Genomic DNA, 20,417 nt, shown 5'->3' with positions numbered 1-20,417 from the left:
GGCTCAGGGAGTGGATCCCTAGGCATGCACTTCCCTTCCTCCACCTCTGCCCACCAGGAGATGATATTGGGGGACGAGGGAGGGTGTCACTCTCGTTCTCTTTCCACATACACAGCCCATGAATAGCAGGCTTGCGGGGAGGACTGAGGACCTCCACCAAGTTAGGCAGGGACAGGTGCCTGCAAGGGAGGGCGAATGCTCCAGGCAGGGGGCACCCAGCTTCCACAAAGCCTCTCCCGCAGCACCGAGGGGGCCTGATCAGACCCCAGGAGCTGGACTGGGGCTTCCTCCCTGGTGCCTGGCCAAGCTCGGTCTGCGCCCCCGCCCCAGCCTGAGAATTACCTAGTGGTCCAGCGAGGAGAGGTGGAGCCTCCGCCGCCGCCGAAGCGCCCTCCGCTTGCTCAGCTCGCTGCTGCTCGGAGTTTGGGCAGGGGGAGGCATGGCTGGTGAATGCTGGAGAGGGGACCCCGGGCACGCAGCGGCTCAAGAGGGGTTGGGAAGGCGCGGGATCTAGCTTCTCCCACCGGGCTCCGGGGAGGAGTCCAGCCCCTCCCCAGGGAGACTTGGGGCATTTCCCCCCCCCCCCCCCGCTCCCTGGCATGCCCGGGCTGCCTCTCCCCGCGCCGGGTGGATGGCAGGCGGGGGAAGCAGCGGCAGACGGCCAGTGCTGGTAGGGGGAAGGCAGCACCTTGCCTCGGTCCATTGCTGCCCCCTGAGCCGGCGCGGGGGGCTATGAAGCACCATGGTGTGGTGTGACCGGGGGGTCCAGATGCTGCTGACCACGGTGGGAGCCTTCGCCGCCTTCAGCCTCATGGCCATCGCCATCGGCACCGACTACTGGCTCTACTCCAGCGCCCACATCTGCAACGGGACCAACCTCAGCATGGAGGAGCCGCAGAGCCAGAGCCAGCCCCGCCGGGCGAAGGGGGACCTCACGCACTCCGGGCTCTGGCGGATCTGCTGCCTGGAAGGTAGGGCCCGGCCTGGGGGGTTGGCTGGGGGAGAGCGCGGGGAAGGAAGCAAAGATGCAGAAAAGTTACTTCCCGGCCCAGGCTGGGTCCCTCGCTGGGCTCTGCCCCGGCCAGCCAGACCCTAGACGTAGCCGGACTCTCCGCCTCGGTCCCTGGGTCCAGGAGGAGGAGGAGGTGGTTGCCTTGGCAACCGGTCTCTCGGCGATTGCTATGGGAACCGGACCTCAGCTGGGGATGCCTTGCCCAGGGTAGCAGCCCTCTCCGAGCCCGGCTCTCTGCCCGCGCTCCTGGGCAAACACACTGGCTGGTGCCGCTGGGAGAAAGGCGCGGCGCGGCCGGGCGCCAGGCTGGTGTGGTGGGACCTGCCCGTTCAGCTTGCGGGGGGGTGTGTGAGTATGGGGCGGGGGGTCCTAGTTTCTCTCCGGACAGATCCTGCGGACCACTACTGCAGCCCCTGCAGTGTGTGCTCAGCAAACGCCCAGAGACAGGGTCCCTGCCCTGCGGGGCTGCACCGTCTAAACAATGGGATCTGAATCAGACTTACAAGACCCCCCCCCGCACCCCAGTTACAAGCTAAATCCGACAAAGGGGTCAGGACGTCTCGTCCCTGCTCTTGCCACAGTAGCTTCTCCGCCAATTCGGCTCGTTGTTTTAGTAACGTGAAGCGGAGCTGTTCGGGGCTGGGGGGTTAGCGCCACAGACTGGGAAAGCCCCTCCGAAGGGAAGCAGCTGCTGGCAGCCAAGCGCCCTGAGCACCTGGCCGTGGGGAAGGAAGCCGGCCGAGGGGGATCCAGGCGCACCAGGAGCTCAGGTGCTGGCAAGGGGAGCCGGGCTGCTGTGGCGCTGAAATCTCCACTCTGCCTGGTGCCTAGGCAGATTGTGGGGAAGGGAAACTTTACCAACAACCAGATAGGACCAGCGATAATTCAGAGAGGGGCAGTTATTACAGTGTAGATTTTGTTTTCTTAGTTGTGGCATCCTAGAAGCGCTGTTAACCTGTTGTGATCTTCTCCGCTCCGCTCCTGATGTAAAAGGTTCCGTGGGAAGATAGTTTTTCTCTGGCAGGGGCCTGCTTTGCTACCTGATGAATATTATCTAGGCAATATGTTGCATATCCATCATAGCCTCAGAAGAAAAATGCTTTTCAATCAAACCATGGAAGAATCACAGCCATTTGAAACCTGCCCTGCTTTTATTGGAAATACAGATGCTTTGTTTTGCAATTCCTTAAAGGATCCCAACACGTGAGCTGATTTTTTTTAATTACATCTAGAAAATGTGGGTCTGAGCCTAAGCGATGCTGAGATTATTTTAGAAGGGGCTGAGCATCCTTAACGCCCCTTGAAAATCATTGGGCCGCATTTTGAGGTCCTGGCCAAGTTTGGTCTTCTGACCTCCAGGCTCTATGTTCATTGGAAGAGTAGGTTCCTCAGCATCCATCAAGAGTTGCTCAGCACAGTTTGCAGGATTGGGGCCGTCATCTGGGGTAAAATCCTGCCTTTGCTGGACTCAATGGGATTTTTGCCATTGATTTAAGTGGAGCCAAGATTTCACCTTGGTCTTAAAGAATCTCATAATTAGATGCCTAATCGTGCTTCCCTTGAAACCATTGACTTCAATTGGACCTAGATCAGCTTCTTTGTGAAAAACTAAAGCGTCTAGTAATATGTTGAGAGCTGGGCAAATATTGCAGATAAACGTCCACTAATATTTGGCTACATTGTTCACACTGTGGTCCCTTTTTGCTTTGAAGAGGTGAGCAATCAAATTTTACTTGCACAAGTATTTGCACCTGCAAAGTCACATATAGACGAAATTGGGTTGTTGGAGTTTGAACAATCATCTATTCAGGGACCCGAACAGATGCCATGTGACTTATCTAACCAATCTCAATGAAGCAACGTTGATTGACATTCAAATATTCATGAACATACCACAAAGTAAAAAAATCTGAAAGTTATTTGTCAAATTCAAAGAATGAATAAATCTGAGAAAATTGATATCTGTTCATGGACAGAAAGAGAGGCTACATTCATCAAATAAATAATTCATTGCAAATTATTCACTCTTCTCGAACACTGTCTTTGAAAATATATTGTACAGGTCCATGAAAATATCAAAGTTTAAAATCACATCATGACACCTTGGTTTCAGTAGTGTAGGTTTTTGATGTTTTAAAAAATAATGAAGGAATGTTAAAAAAGATATCCAAGTAAACATGAGTGACAATCTGAGCTAATCAGTTTGCATGCATGGTTCTTTTATCAAAGTCATAATATAATACTTAAAATTCTGATGAGGCCGACAGTGGGAAAACATTTTCAGGTTATGAATGTTTATGTTTATTTTAAGTAGTCTGGTTTGAAGACCCATTTTTAGAATGCTGGTTTTATGGGTTGTTTTTTTTTTGCTTATTTGTTTAATAATCACTATAAAAAGCCACTTTGTTTATTTTTCTGGGTTTAACACCACCTGAGTCTTATCTCAGTGACAGATCTAAGACATAAACATTCATAAGCTGAAAATTTGTTAAACAACCTCTTAAATGGATACTGGCATGAATAAAGTGTTAGATGTGAGTGTATTTCAGGTCAGTGGAAATTGTCCATTAAAATATTTTTAACCTTTTTTCTGTTAAAATGTACACTCTTGATTTCAAACTGTTACATATCAAGACTCAGAACATTCCAAATTTTCAAAGAGAAAATGTTGAAACACATAGACAAAGATAGTGCCTTCTCTGAGCTGTAGGCAGTCTTTAGTGTTTTCCTCTTTTCCACATTGTTTAATAAATCCACAACCAGGAGATAAATACAATTTAGGGCTCTTGCAAATTCTCTTTTTTGGTTGGGATTCTGTTTGGGCTGAAATCTTGTTGTCCAGATCAGTTCTATGGATTGCAGTCACACTAAAATAACACTTGTGCAAAATTAGTTTAGTTTCTGGTCAATTAATACACACTTTTGGTCTTTTTATCTTCTTTCTTTCAGGGGTGGAAGTTGGAGGTTCACTAGGTCTTAGAAGGCTTTAGGGGTTCTCACAACAATCTTTCTGGTGGTCTCTGCAGCGCTGACAATTTAATACGTATATCTAATTTATCCATTCTTAAATAACAAACTGTTAAAAAATTCCCCAGTGGTAATGTTCATATACTTATAGTAGAAATTGTAGCTTCATGCCTCTTTTACTGATCTTAGGGTAATGGTCTAGAACCTGCATAATCTGTAGAAGGCAGACCCATAACAGTAGCCCATAACTGTGATCTCTTTTTTAACTATATGGTTACAGTCTAGGGGGACAGATCTTTAAGTGATGTAACTTATCATAACTCCATAATCGAACTGTGATGGTTTATGGCAATTGAGCATCTGCCCTGAGAGGTCAATTCTGCAAACACTACCAGGTGTAAAGCTTCCTACTACGAATAGCCCCACTGAAACCAAGATAAGCTAAGTTAGAGAACCATACAGCTCCACATAATTTTTCTGTAGCTTCTACTAATATGGTATATGTCCAGTACCACCTGGTTGGATGTGTGTATTGAAACCTAACCTAGAAAAATTGTGGTATGTTTTAAAACCACCACCATATCCTTCCCTGAAATAGTCATACTCTAGTCAATAGAACTATTCACAGTAGACGGCACTATTCCCAGTGTTTACAAGGCTGGGCCCTATGACATTAAGATAGGAAAATGGAAAATTTATTTGTTGTTTGAAATTATTCAAAGAGTAGTTTATTAAACATTTGAGTGTATGGATTACCCCTGAACTATTTGCAGTGACTGTTGCTTTGAATAGTCACTGTTTTGTAATTTGCCGTTTGTATTGTCTGATTGGTCACTTAATTCACATGGGTATTGTTTGTGCTCCTTGACTGGATGGCTGACACATTTATAAACAGGAGAAAAGCACGAGCGAATCACTTATGGCTCAAGCATTTGCACAAATGCCTATTTGCACAATTATATGCAACACGTCTGGCATGGATGAATGCACATTCACTTGAGTATTTATGACATGTTCTGCTTCTGTGAACATCCTTGAAAACAAGAGAAAATTTGCTTGTCCAACGTTTGAGGCAAGCACTTAAAAGGAAGTTACTATCCAAGGTGAATACTACAAGAGCAAATTCATGGTTCTTACTGAAACAAGTAAATCATTAACATGTTTCCATCTCAAAATGCTCTGTTCATATGAGCCTATACTCATGCTGTGCAAATAGATAGCTCTATGTGGAAAACACAAAGATGAGTAAATGTATCATGCAGTACTTATGGGTGTGCAATGAACTATTTCTTGGGCACAGTACATATTTTGTAGGTAGCGCTGAGGCTTGACCATTTAGCACTGAATGTTTTAAAACAAAACACACTTGAGCAGGGCTCTAAGAATCAGCCCAGATCTTCATTCTCTTCCAGTCCATACATTCTTCTGATTCCCCCTTTTTTTTTGCTTATGATTAAAACACATCACTTTCCCTTCATGATGTTAAAGAATTTGTGCTGCATGGATCAGTTTTAAACATGGTTCTTATGGATCCAGTATTATCCTTGTAGCACTTGTGCAGTAGGAATTTGCCAGATGCTGGATGAATTATTTTTGACAGACTTTTTAAGCTAATTTTTCATTTATGGCATTTTGCTTGCTAAATAGAGTTTCTGAGCTTAAAGCGACTTGTTTGGAAACAGAGTTTAAATCTCTTCTAATTTCTGACCTCAGATCATCACACTGTGGGTCTTTAAAAACTGGGAAAAACTGTGTTAGACAAGCTGCTAGCAGAGCCTATACTAAAGGCTTGATCTGTTCTTTTAAAAAACGAGGGTCTCTACATGCACTTCCTTCATCATTTTCAATGGCAGATCTCAAAATACAGTATGGATTTAGCACAACATCCATTTTTCCTATATTGCTGTATGAAACATGTAGCTTGGGAGTCAATTTATTGCATATGTGACTTATTCGTTGATGGATTAATTTACCCTCTTCATTCAGGTACATAGCCAATAAGGAGTATCAGGTTACACAGGATTTCTTTACATAGCTTTCAGGAAGTCAGAGATCCCAGTGCAAAACCAAGAACCCAAGGATGTTCTGTGCATTAGTGACAGTCCCCGAAGACCATAAACCAATGAAAGCATATCTGTAATCCAGATGTTAACATTTTTTTCATCTGTGGAAGAGGTAATGTGGATAATATTCATTTTACTTAATAGTTTCAGAATATCATATGTGGGAAGAGTCAAGGGCACAACAAATTACACATAGTAGGTTGACTACAGATTGTGCTAGTGTGGTATATATAATGTATACGGTAGGCAGTCATAGAGGTGTGTGTGTGATATAGCTATATGCAGGGTATTTTGTGATGGGAGCAATCTCTAACAGGAACTGAGAATGCAGGCAAATATGGAACTATATTTTTCTGGTCCTACATACGGCTCAGTGACATGGGTTACACAATTGCAAAAGACTGTTTGTTTCTTATGTGATGCTGATCACACTTGCTGTACTAATCTATGTTATATATGGTAAGGCAGTGGCTAGGAAAGCCACTCTGGATGGGTCAGTCAGAAAGGACACATGACTGGCATAAGAAAGCTTAACTAGATGGACTCTTTCTGCTGTTATACAGAGTGAGCTGCATAGGTTAAACACTGACTTTGGGCTGTATCTTGCAAGATGCTGAGCACCATAAAGCACATAAAAAACTTGGAGGGTGGGGGAGTAGACGTGAGTGTGTATCCATTCTAGAACCACAGCAAGCTTTACATCAATAAAGGCAGCAAGAAATGGCCAGTGACTTCTCCTTCTCATCTCCTTCCCTTCATCCCCTCAACCCAATGGCTGAACCTATGCCTTCAACTGCAATTGAGGCCAATTATTGCTATCTTTCATCACCCAAAAGTCTGCTAGGTGCTTGACAGGAAAGACGACTCATACATGGTCTGCTTGCCAAAGAGCTGACCAGCTACTTTCATACATGAGACAATAAAAAGGCAAACAGAGCAGCGGGAGAAAGGATGGTCTCATGATTAAGGCACTGGACTGGGATTCAGGTGATCTAGGTTCTACAATCCAGAAATTTGTTAATTTCCTATATAACCTTGGGAAAGTCATTTAATCTTTCTGTGCCTCAGTTCCCCATCTGTACATCAGGGATAATAATTTTTTTATCCCTAACTTTTGTCTGTCTTGTCTGTTTAGTTCATAAGGTCTTTAGGGCAGGGACAGTTTATTGCTGGTGGATTCTCTGCACCCTGAAGTCTTTAAACCATGATTTGAGGACTTCAATAGCTCAGACATAGTTTAGGGGGTTGATACAGGAGTGGATGGGTGAGATTCTGTGGCCTGCATTGTCCAGGAGGTCAGACTAGACAATCATAATAGTCCCTTCTGACCTTAAAGTCTATGATTCTATAATTCTATTACTCTGAACAGGTCTACACTATGGGGTTAAGTCAACCTACGTTACGCAACTCCAGCTATGTGAATAACATAGCTGGAGTCAATGTATCTGAGGCTGACTTATTGCTGTCAACTGGAGAAACTCTTTTGTCGACTTACTTTATCCTTCTCGTTCTGGAGTTGACGGGAGAGTGATTGGCGGGCGATTTAGCTATCTAGACCCAATAAATCAACCCCCAGTTGATCGATTGCTGCAGGGTTGATCCACCAGTAAGTGGAGACATGCCTTCTGTGTTTGTACACCATCTAGTACAGTGGGTCCCCAATCTGAATTTAGACTTCTAGATGCTGCCGTAACACAATAACAACAGGAAAGAGGTGGTGGGGAAAGATAGGCAATAAGATTATACAGTTACTCAGCAAAGGTGTGCACACAGTATAGGTGAATTAAGTATTTTCTTTGCTTAGTGTCCTATAAAATGGTAAATATTATATTAATGTGCCTTGGTAGTAAAAGTTTCAGGTCAGTCTTCAGGAGTTCCCAATCTGTGGTATGCATATCCCTGTGGGGGGAGGAGGGCGAGAGAGGGTATGTGAGACATCTCTCAGGGGCGCACAGTAGAAATTGTGTCGTAGTGAATTTTATTTATTGCATTTTCATAATGGACTGCTCATACAAACCTTTAAAATTCTTTGGGAATGTGTTATATAAAATGTGGTAGTTAATTTCCTTCAAGATGTACCAATGAGAACACAGCTACACAGAGACGCTGCTGTACAGAACCCTCACCTCCAATCACCATGCAGCATGGGTTCGGTTGCCCAGCTTCTGTCCAGTCTAACTGAGCTCAGAATTTGTGGGGGTGGGAGGGTGTTCGGTTGTATACATCGCACTATAACTATCTGTACTGAAGAGTGAAATATGGACCGCTAAATACACACCTGTCAGTATAGCCGAGAAACTGAAACATATTTATAAGTGCTGTACAGAAAAAACCATTATTTTATCACTCATCTGATCTGGTTACTTTGCTCCACTCCAGCAACACAAGGCAGCTGTAACCCAAGTTTAAACAGCCATTTCAATCATTGTAGCACAAAGCAGCTGGAGTGTTTCAGTGAATCTTGCCCAGGAACTTTTACATGTAAGCAATAGTTGAAGAACAGCACAGGCTCTGTAATAATAAGTAAGTCTATCTGCTCACAGGACCCCTAGCTGTTAAGTATTGAGCTCCCTCATCTTCCACTGACGTCAATGAACAACTGAAGCGCAATCAAAAAGAATTTCATTTCCAAATACAGTACTGTGTCTTCTCTGTCTTTTCACTGGCTCACGTTTTCTACCTTATGCCAACGTGTCTGTCTTTTTATGCACATTTTGGTTTGTCAAAACATGATTGATTTAGTCCAGTCTCTTCATTTTCTAGGTCTCCCTGACTCGCATTTTCTTTATTTGTCCTAGTCATTTGTTCTCCTTTCCCAAAATACATCTCTTTATTTTACCTTGATAGAAGACACTTAGAGTTTCAAAGGAGAGAATGGCTTCTGTCCATATATTCTTTCATAATAGCTTTCCACACATTGGTAAGTAACTTTTGCTGGTCCTAGGTGGACCTTCAAAGTGATTTCCCATCAGAATGGATTTCTGGTTGTTTTGTTTTATTTATTTGTTTATTTTGCCAGTTTTAATAGACTTTGGATCAAATTCAAAGAAGTTTTATCCACTTACCCTTCCAGTGAATCTGGCCATCTGACAGTGTGTGGTAATACAAGCATCATTGTTCAGCCCTGCCTTTTACTTCTTCTTGTTCATGCGTGATAACTTTTCCTCTGTAAAAATGGTATCTTCAAAATTAACTTTCGGTGACTGCAATATTCTTTCATGACACAAACCAACAAAGACTGAACATTCTGCCCCAGGTAGAAATCCAAGGATCTGTAGTTTCTCTCTATTCTCAAGCCTCCTTGTTCTCTTCTCTGGCAACCAAAAAAGTTCTGATCACAAAGTTATTGAAGGTTGGTCTTATGCCTCACTTACACGCATCTATTTTCTCCACCTCTTTCACTTTGTCTCCAGTGTGTTTATGTTTACTTTTAAATAATACTTCACATTCTTCAAAATAAATCAAAGTTACCATGTATCTAATTATATATCTAAAGGATCCAGTGGTAACATAAACATGTTGTCATGACGGTTGGAGGACAGGAAGCATAAGACAAAGGAAGAGAGGAACTATTATGAAAAAATTACATTTTCTCGCAGGTTGTCAGTCTTGGTTTAAATTAATCCCGTTTATTATTGTTTTTTGGGTATTCTCCCATTTAATTGCTGTCTTGGTTTGTGCCACTGGCTTATGCCGTTTGAATGTTTCTCCTTTAGCTGATCCCATTAACTCAATAATGCTGAATATTTCAAAGATATTCAGGAGAAGAAAATATTCTCTATTGAGCGAAGCTCCATTCTCAGTTCATATTCATTTTTTTCCAGTGTTAGATAGTAACTCTTTTTAAACCATTGCCTGGTTTAATACAGGAGATTTCAGATCAGTTTTCATCTGTTCTTATTCCTTAAATAACTCATTTTAGTATTGAATATGGATGACTGAACATTTTCTCTTGTCCCAAATTTTGATGTTTAATGAGCTTTAGACTGTTTATTCTGCCTTATTTGTTTCCCAAAGGCACAGTTTATGTATGGTTACTGTGAGGCATTAAATAGAAACCAGGACATGTCACAGTTATGACTTGAAACAGAATATTGCCTGGAGGAGCAATGCCTAACTGAAATCAAATCTAAAACATTTCAAATATACCTATTTTATAGCTCAGCAAATAATGTTGATTGCTATAATCAAAAAATTCTGGATAATTTTGTGTGATAATTACCTTGCTTTTTGTCATCTCTCCTCCTCAAACATTCAGCTGTACATCCTCTAGTGAGATTGCAAGCTCTCTGGAGTTGGGCCAGCTCCTATTTGTAAAGTTCCTTTGTACACTTTTAGTGCTATGTAACTAATATCAATAACATGTGTATAAAGGGTGTGTGTGTGTGTGTATACGCATGTCTGTAGGAATGTGTATATAGTACATTTCTGGTTGTCTGTATGGCCTGGGGAACACTGAAAACTTTTGAATAACTTGGCATTTGGATAAACCGAAGTGCTATTTTGCTATTTGTGATCCAACATAGCGCTACATGGGGGACATACTGCGGATTTGGATAACTAGGATTTTTGGATAAAGAGAATTTACAAAACTGGAATTATACTGTATATAACATGCATAAAATGATTTTAAAACATTATTAAGTTTGTGAAGTCAAACAAGCAAAAGTTAGAATATGCCAGAAGTAAGGTTGCCTTCATATTGACACCCACATGGGTCATCAGCATGGTTGGAACCATTAGCACTACTGCAGAGACCTCTGTCACTTGAACAACTGATAACAGTAGTAGGTTGTTATCCTCTATGTGACTCAGCACATAGGACACTTTGCTGGTGGGTTTCCTGGGTATTTGCTGACAACAGACGAATGGTGAGACTCAGGGACCTATTCCAGGCTGTGGAGGGGAGTGTGCAGTAGTGAGCACTGAGTCTTGTGCCCTTTCTCCCCAAGTGTGACCCCCCTTCTGCCCAGTGATAGTGCTGGCTTCTTGTCCCCTGTTTGCCCAGCCACCCTTTGGGGATGGCACATGCACAGTCCAGCCACTCCTAGGAGCTATCAGGAGATAGAGCATGCTCAGTTGCTCTCTGGAGATGTAGTAGAGGCCTGAGCATGCCTATTGTGCACAGAATCTTTGGAGATTTTAGCTAAAATCTAAGTCTCTACTGAACATGTGAAAGCTGAGGGGTTTTTTATTTTTAATAAGCTGGACACATTTTGGAGGATTTTCACAGGAACAGCAAAAAGACACATCCCTGATCCTAAAGTCACTCCCTTGCCAAATTTCAAGTCCCTTTTTCAAAGCATGGGGCCAATGGAGCTTGTAAAAGAAAAGGTCATAATCAGGTATTTAACATTACAAAACAATGTATTTTTCCCTAGCCTCATTCTCAAAAATGCCTGAAGCATTTTGGCTGACATTTTCCAAATAAAATTCAGCCCAAAGAAGACACCCAATATGAAAAATTTCAGCCCAAATGATTAAAATTTGGCAAGGTTATAAGCAACTAAAAAGAGGGTTTTGCAATGGGAAGTATTAGGCAACCATAATAATAAGGAATATTATCACACACAGCATATAAAATTCATAATATAAAGAATATTAATTCAGTAGTCTAAGTAACAGATTGGGAGTGGCTTCTTGCTACCTCAGCTTCAAATCTTGGCCTGTGAGACTCAGCTGTTCACCCTTCTGTAGTCCAGTGGACCCATAATTGTAAGCGCATTAATCTTACAAATGTATATGAATCATTTTCCCCAAAAGAAAAAAATGACATAACTAAAGTGATGTCAATGAAGAACAAGGAGACATCCCTTCACATTCTGATGATGGCTTATGTGCATTAGAAATCATTTTGCACGCTTTGAAGGAAGAAGAAAGTGATGCAGTGCACCATACTTCAATTTATGCACTATACCAACCATAATTTTGAGATGTTCCAATTTATGAGGTTCTCAGTTTTATGAACTCCTCAGCCCGCAGTGAGTTTGTAAAATAGAGATTCTACTGGATCTAATCTGAGCATAGATTGAGTGCTCAGGTATTTATAGTAACAGGGAGTATGAGAGAAGGGAGTAAAATTTTCAAAGTATTTAAGTGACTTAGGAACCTATTTTCAAAAGTGACTTTTAATTGAACACCAATGGGACTTAAGCACACAAGTGACTTAGGAGCCTTTGGAAATGTTACCTGAGCCCTTAAAATCTAAGGCTCTATCTGTTCCATATGTGAATTAAAGATCCTGTGGCACTTTTCATTAGTGTGTTTGCCCTGTCACTAGACAGCATTTCCCCTCTGTTGTGTTATGCACTGTATCCCTTGCTGGTGTGCTGTACTACTTTTTCAGTGGTAGCAGATGCATACTGTTTGCAAAGTGCTTTAGCATCCTGTAAGATGAAAGGCGCTATGTAAAATATGGACCGTACACTAGTAATAACAAAGACTGCAATCAGAGTACATTTTCTAAAGATAATCACTCAGAAGATTCGGTTGGTACCTACTACTTCATATTTTTTTATTAATAGGAAGTCTAATTTATATTTTGATATCAATTCTGATATCAAACAAATTAAAAAGCAGCTGCCCTTGTTGATCTATCCAATGTGATTGAAAGAGATTTACTCTGAAAATCTGCTTTCTACAACTCTTTCCCTTATTTTGATTTGAGATCTTGTCCTGATTTTTCAAAACTGACTTTGTAGCTAGCTGTGGCCAATTTCCAGTGACCCTTTCCCGTACATCTTGGTATCTAAAGGGTGAAATCCTGGCTGGAAACAGTCTTTGGGCCCAGCAGAACTCTCTAGAGAAGGAAATAGAGGCCAGAAATCCTCCACCTGGATTCCAGATCCTCTCTAAGGCCCCGATTCTGCAAAAAGTCAGCACATGCTTAGCTCTGCAGGATCAATAGGACTGCTCACATGCATAAAATTGAGCAGATGTGTAAGTCTTTTCAGGATGAGGGCCCAAATCTGTAGAGCAACTATACTACAGATGAAGATACAGAGGGGCATTCTGGGGCAGCACCAACAGGAATAACCTGCACTGGGAGGGCTGTGGAAGTGGCTGCAGATGGCTAAAATATGGCCACATGCTTGTATTGCTTTTATAGTACTAATTTGCACCTGTTTTGGTGGCCAGCTGGCACAGAATTTGGCCCTAAATGTGTGTTTAAGCCCTATATTAATAGAGGCATTAGAATCAACATGTCATTAGGCAGGTGACTGGAAGACATCATGTAGGCTAGTGAACATGATCACAATACTAAATTAATAATTGACTTTTTTTACACATATGCATGCTTCAACCTGGATGCAAACTAAGCGACACTTGTGCTACCACCAGTTTATCATTAAAATGCAGTGCTTGAATGAAAATGTAAGCTTCAATTAGCCAGCCTGTTCCTTCCCACTTCCCCTTCCGGCTTCGCTTCCCACTGAAAAGCAATGATAACAAGCTCACATTTATCATCGGAGTTTTTCCTGGAGCTGTGCACTGAAACATGGTCACATCTGAGCCCTTTCAGTGAAGACATTTTTTCGCTTCAGTAGTTTGGCATGCTGCACAAAGGCGCTCTGATTTTTAGTGACGTTCACCTCCTCTTACATAAAAATGTTTTCTGTTGCACTCGCTGGGCATATTCTTTGGTGTTAGTTCAAGTCCAGGTGCACGGGTTAATGGAAAGCTGAATGGGTAGTTAAACATTTTTATCATAGTACAGTGGGTTATGTTTGTTGCCCCTCCCTGTAGTCCACTGATAACTGGGTTTTTCTGAAAGCATCAGCGTCATAGACATTAAAGCTAGAAAACACATGTAATCTAGCTCATAATCCTGGCTGTGCAGGAATAATCCAGCCAGTGCGTCGATTGTGAAGGCTGCTAGTTAGATTGCCCACGAGATGGAGCTTCCACCATCTTTTTTGAAGAGACTATTCCACAGTTTAATCTCACCATTACAAAGATTTCTTTTTTTTTAAATATGGCCAAAATTTTCCTTATCTTAATTTCACCCCATTATTCCTAGTTAGGTCCCTTTGGATTACTACTAAATAGCTCTTTGTTGCTTATACTTTGCACTTAGCCAGGATGTGAATATTTTTAGTTCTTATAAATTGGTCGGCCCTCCTCCCCTTTCATTGTTTTAGTTGCTCTTCTCTGGGTTCTACTCCTGGTTCTGCCGCTGGCCCGCTGGCTGACCTGGGCAAGCTATTTCACTACTCTTTCCCCTCCGCAAGGTGGCGGTAACGTAAAGTGCTTTGAGCTCTAGGGATGAAAATTAGGTATTTTATTCTTCTTCTCTGAATTCCCTGTAATTTGTTGAGATCTTCATGCCCAGGAATGAATTCAATATTTTCGGAGTAGCCATGTCAGAGCCATAAGACAGGAAGCATGGTCTAGTCTTAGACCGGGCCCCAGGAGCTCTGTTTCAATTCCCTGCTTCACCATAGACGTCTTGTGTGACCTTGGGCAAGTCATTTAAGCCCAGAGCCTCAAAGGCATTTAGGCTCTTAGCTCCCCCCCATTAAAATCAATGGGCGCTAGATACCTAAATGCCCTTTGAGGACCTGAGCCCCTGTGCCTTAATTTCTCATCTGTAAAATGGGGATAATAGCTTTTCTCTACCTCACAGGGGTGGTGTGAGGATAAATACATTAAAGATTGGGAGGCGCTCGCATACCTTTATGGCCACTATTACTGTAGTATCTCAGATTGTTAGAGTTCTATGATGCTTACGATTAGAGCTGGGCTCAACGTACAGAAGTAGAATCTAGGTTTCAAACACTCCAGAGTCCAGGAGTGATTAGGCTCAGAGTTGCGTTTGGCCATAGTTAAGATTGGCTCTTTTTGCAAAATTCAAATATGAGTCCTGAGTGCAACAGACTGACAAGATCCTGAACAAACCTGATTCAATTGAGTTAAACCTTACTGAAGTAGCAGCAAAGAATCCTGTGGCACCATATAGACTAACAGATGTTTTGGAGCATGAGCTTTCGTGGGTGAATACCCACTTCATCAGATGCATATAGTGGCAAAACGTCTGTTAGTCTATAAGGTGCCACAGGATTCTTTGCTGCTTTTACAGATCCAGACTAACACGGCTACCCCTCTGATACTTATTGAAGTAGTGTTAATACCTTTTGGGGTACATCATAATAAAAATACAATTGTATATGCATTATTGTGGCAGTATATGTACCGTCTCTAGTAGGGAGGGGGATCTAATGTACTTCCTCTATTAGCAGCCCTTTTAAGCTACCTCCCCCTGCCCCCCCGGAGAGGTTCACATATACTAGTTCAGACTGGATTCTCCCAGGACCAACAAAGAAAGGAGTTTGGGATAAATAGCCTGATTATAGGCTGACCCAGTACATGGACAGGACCCCCAGCCCATGGCAGGCTACAATCCTTAAGGGAGGGTTGGGAGGACTGGGCCTACTGAGTCCCCATAAGACTGGGTGCTTGTTCCAAGCGGAAGCTGTGATGACTTGGACTGTGTCTACACTACAGCCTATGTTGGTCCAACTCATGTTGCTCAGGGGTGTGTGGACAGCGCTATGTCTGCAGGAAAGCTCCTTTTGCCAACGTAGCTTCTGCTGTTCATGGAGGTGATTTAATTATGCCAGCGGTTGGCATAGAGCATCTTCACCAAATTTGCTGCAGCAGCACAGCTCCGCCACTGCAGTGCTGTACATCTAGCCATGGCCTTGGTAACCAGAAGGAATGTCCCTTGAGTGGGGGTTTGAAGGCCTGGTCCTGCCAGAGCCCATGTTAGGCTTGGGGTGGACTCTAGTAAGGCGTGTAGGTTCTTTCGTTGTTTTTAATATGTTTTCTCTGCAATGCTTTTTCACCCGATGAGTAAGGCGTTGCGTAGTACTTATGACTGTAGCATTTACACCTGTTAACCATCTCTGAAGAGACAGCCAGTCGGTGTCCTTGGCAACCTGTCTGTGCTGGGAAATGCACAGTGAAGAAGGTAGGGAACTGTGCAGTCTGGAAACACCCCGGTCAGAAGGGAAAGGGGCACATGTCTCCACCCAAGACAGGCAATGGCTGGGGAGCTGGAAGCCTGATGGTTGTGTGCCCTTTGCTGGGCCACCAAGGGGAAATACAGGTTCGGTGGACCTGAACTGTGACACTGATTTTGTGCTTTGATCCAGGACTTTGGATCAGGCCCACCTCTACCTATAGGTTTTTTCATTGTTTAACTTCAGCTGGATATTGTAAAGGGCTGGTATCTAGTTCTCTATTCTTGCTTTGTATCAAAGATAAACTTATTTAGAAAGATAAATGACAAGGTATTATTTAGCGACCCAAAATTTAATGTCGAAAGGTCTGTACATTAGAACTATTTTGTCAGTCATCTGGTACAGTCCAAAGTCTAGCCATCAAGTTGATGTAATCAGACTAGCTCCATTTGTAAGTGGTTCCTATTTCTTGCCAGTTCTTGATAAAACCAGAAATAACGGGTTGCTTGTTTGCAATGTGTTTACGTAGCCTTTTAATCCAGAGCAATACACAAGATAATGTTCAGATTTGTTTCCCAACAATCTGTGTGAAAGCCATGGGGAGAGAGGTGTGCCAGCAATATTGGATATGACTCTACACTCCCCTTCTTCCTGCGCCGCAGTTTAACTCTTTGCTGAAGCACAGGCCAGAGTTGTCTTTTCAGGCCATTTCCAACAGCATTACATAGAGTTAAACCCCAGGGTTGTTGTATATAAAACCCTGGTAAATGGATGGGAATCATCCCCCGTCAGTTTCAGAGCGTGAGCACCGTACACTTTCCTAGTAAAACAAAATGCACACAAAACACGTTGTAAGTAGTATAAAATATCGTAAGTAGTATTTGGAATACTAGGAATAACTTTTAAATAAAAGCTATTAAACAGTAAATCCACTGGTGTAAATTTATACAGATCTTCCCCCTTTTGTTTTGGTTTGAGACATTCAGATGCAAGGTTTCAATATAACATTTTCTGTACTTTAATCTCCAACACCAAAACACATTCCCCTCTGATCTTCTCTCAGAGGTGATATTGCCATATAGTGTGATCATTGTCTGTAGTGTGTGTCACCTGGACCCTTCAGAGCTTGAGAAATTGCAGCATCTCTGCCGACAAACAAACACTGGGGATGTTCCCAGCAACCAGCAGTCCAGCCCTTGGGTTAATAGCTGACTGGTCCTCTCGGTTGCTGGTGAAACATATGTCCATAGCTTGTATCTAAAGTGGTACAAGGATTGGGATCAGCATATACAATATCCAAACCCTGGATCTCTATAAGGCTGCCACTCTGTAGGGCTCAACCTTCTCCCCGTAAGCCCAGCTAAGTCAGGCAATAATTCACCTCACCAAGTGCTGTTCCATTCTGTCTTTAACTGAAAGAATCCCAGTTTAGAGCAGTTAGCTCAGTGATTCTCAAACTTTTGACTACTGGTGACTCCTTTCGCATAGCAAGCCTCTGAGTGCGACCTCCCCTTATAAATTAAAAGCACTTTTAATATATTTAACACCATTATAAATGTTGGAGGCAAAGCAGGGTGTAGGATGGAGGTTGACAGCTCATGACCCCACATGTAATAACTTCGCGACCCCGAGGGGTCCTGACACCCAGTTTGAGAACCTCTGAGTTAGCTGATAGCTATATGTATGTTTCCCAGGCTCTGTAGCTTCTGAGGGTATGTCTGCACTGCAAAGGGAAACCTGTGGCTGGCCAAGGGCGACCAGACAGCAAATGTGAAAAATTGGGATGGGGCTCGGGGGGGTAATAGAAGCCAATATAAGAAAAAGACCCAAAAATCGGGACTGTCCCTATAAAATTGGGACATCTGGTCACCCTAGGCTGGCATGTGCCTGCTGACTCGGGCTCATGGGGCTGGGCTAAGGGGCTGTTTAACTGCAATGTAGATGTTCAGGCTCAGGCTGGAGCCTAGGCAAGGTAGGAGGGTCACAAACTGGGGCTGCAGCCAATGTCTCCATGGCAGTTAAACATCCCCTTCGTGCACATCAATGGGAGTTAGGTACTTAGGCACTTTTGAAACTACCACTAAGTACTTATCCCCAATTTTAGGCCCCTGAATCCATTTTAAAAAATGCCCCTACTTGACTTGCCCAAGATCACGCAAGCTGTGGCAGAATCGAGGAACCAAATCAACATCTCCTTAGTCCCCATTCAGTGCTGTGACCACAAGGCCATCCTTCCTTCTAGTGTACTTTTATAAGTGTTTACTATCAAAGGATCTTACCATACTTTGCAGATGTGTCTGTACTTAAGCCTCCCAATAGCCTTGGGAGGGAGGCACAGCAAGTATAAGTATCTTTAAGTAATTCCAACAGGCAGCTCTCAGGTAATGTAGAGCAGAGGTAGATTGCTTGTCAAACTGGAAGATTTGAACTCAAAATAGTTGTGCTGCCAGGTTTGGGCCAGTTACTGATGAATGGTGTGGCTGAGAGCCTTGGGGGGACTTCTTTTAAGTGGTAAAACTGCAGAGCCGCTGGTTTTCATTCTTGTTATTCACATGAGATATGATGACCTCTTCAGCATGCCTTCCTGACAGCGGCAGGGATCTCTCTCGATTGTATTCAGTAGCGATCTAGGGAGAAAATTACACTTTGCTTAAAAGGACCAAACAATCTGTGGTTTAACTCCATTGGCTCTAGTAGAATTACACCAAGAACAGATTTGGACCAATGGCTTTCCCATACTAATGCTCAGCAGCTGGGCTAAAAAACCCATTTCAAAGGCAGATTAAACAAGTTTGAATGGTGGAATATTCTTTTGCTTTCCATTCACATGCATCATTTTAGCTACAGTTTGGAATGCTGCTCTGGTAAAGTGTTACAGAGGAATGCCTTTAAATATTTATACAGCATCAGTGTGTAGCCACGCTCGTATGATTTTAAGGATATGTTTTTTAACAAATTAACTACCAAGTAGCCTTTTTGTATATTGGTTGGTATTATGTACTCTATTTATGCTACCCTGGTGTGTGTTGGGAGGGTTGTGCTGTGGAACAATGACGATGTCAAAGTGAGGCCCAGGGGCATTGTGGAAATCTAATTCTTGGAACACCAGTCTTGTTGCCATGGAGGAAATGTTCTCAATAGTGTGTTCTGTGCTTCTTTACAGGCCAAAGGGATTAAAGGCCCCGTTCTGTTGATAAGCCATGTCAGTTCACCAGGGATGTTAGAACTGAAGCTGTTCATTTAGATAATTATGGTTCACATTATCAGGGGGAGAAATGCTGAAATACAAGCTGAGCAAAGAGGTGACATCACAAAAGTAATGTGTAATTGATAGCAAGAGGTCTGACTTCCAAAGTTTTCTCTTTGAAATCACAGTTACATCGGGAACTGTGTGTATCATATGGGATCTTGCATTTCATCTTCTCTGCCCATTCCTCACTTATTATTTTAGATGCAGACTACAGTTTACACCAGGGGTCGGCAACCTTTTGGAAGTGGTGTGCCAAGTCTTTATTTATTCATTCTAAGTTAAGTTTTCGCGTGCCGGTAATATATTTTAACATTTTTAGAAGGGCTCTTTCTATAAGTCTATAATATATAACTAAGCTATTGTTGTATATAAAGTAAACAAGGTTTTAAAAATGTTTAAGCAGCTTCATTTAAAATTAAGTTAAAATGCAGAGCCCCCCGGACCGGTGGCCAGGACCTGGGCAGTGTGAGTGTCGCTGAAAATCAGCTTGCGTGCCGCCTTCAGCACACGTGCCATAGGTTGCCTACCCCTGGTTTACACTAATCACACAGGGCCAAAGCCTAAGGGCCTTACCTTTTGCTCAGTCTTTATTCCCACATTGATTCAGGAGTTTGCCTAAGTCTGGAATGAGTAAAGCTGCTGGCTCAAGCTTGTTCAATGGGAGCATTGCTTGAGTAAGGACAACATTTTGGCCCATTTGTAATCACATTGGGATGTAGCTAACTTTCTCATGCCCTGGTTTCTGAGATGGCTGCCCAGGGCGTGCTTTGATTCTGACTTCCACTGTACAACAAAGAGCTTACGAGATGACTATTGGAGACTGACTAGTGCAGAGACTGGAGCTGTGTCTAATTTCTCTTACGAAACATGAAAGATAGTAAAGAAGAAACAGTCCCCATAGTCCAGTGCTGCAAAGAACTCTCAAGTTTGGTAAGGGGGTTATCCCCATGGCCAAGAAGGGTCTTCAGGAAGGTCCGGCATGGCCAGATCATTTGTAAAGGCCCAGGTGTGCTTCCCCCACTCTGTACGGTACTGTAAAGTGAAGGCCTGTTAGGAGGTTGTCCTAATATGTTGAATCTAACCCTTTCCCCTTTTGCCTCCCACCTCCCTGCTAACGTCTCTGGGGCCTGATTCATAACTCCTTCTGCAAGCAAAATCCCCAC

General features: G+C 42.9%; 1 protein-coding gene across 1 annotated transcript in view; it reads left to right on the top strand.

Annotated features, from left to right (window-relative positions):
- The first annotated feature begins 438 nt into the window (after positions 1 to 438).
- The window catches only part of CACNG4 (calcium voltage-gated channel auxiliary subunit gamma 4), a 65,249-nt gene continuing 45,270 nt past the window's right edge, over positions 439 to 20,417 (top strand). Inside the window, exon 1 of the mRNA XM_030534976.1 lies at positions 439 to 971. Coding sequence (XP_030390836.1) covers positions 743 to 971 — 229 coding nt within the window. The 5' untranslated portion in view covers positions 439 to 742. The remainder of the gene's footprint in view (positions 972 to 20,417) is intronic.

The sequence above is a fragment of the Gopherus evgoodei genome, chromosome 15, assembly GCF_007399415.2.
Source record: "Gopherus evgoodei ecotype Sinaloan lineage chromosome 15, rGopEvg1_v1.p, whole genome shotgun sequence".
Lineage (NCBI taxonomy): Eukaryota > Metazoa > Chordata > Testudines > Testudinidae > Gopherus > Gopherus evgoodei.
This window is presented reverse-complemented; position numbering and strand designations above follow the sequence as displayed.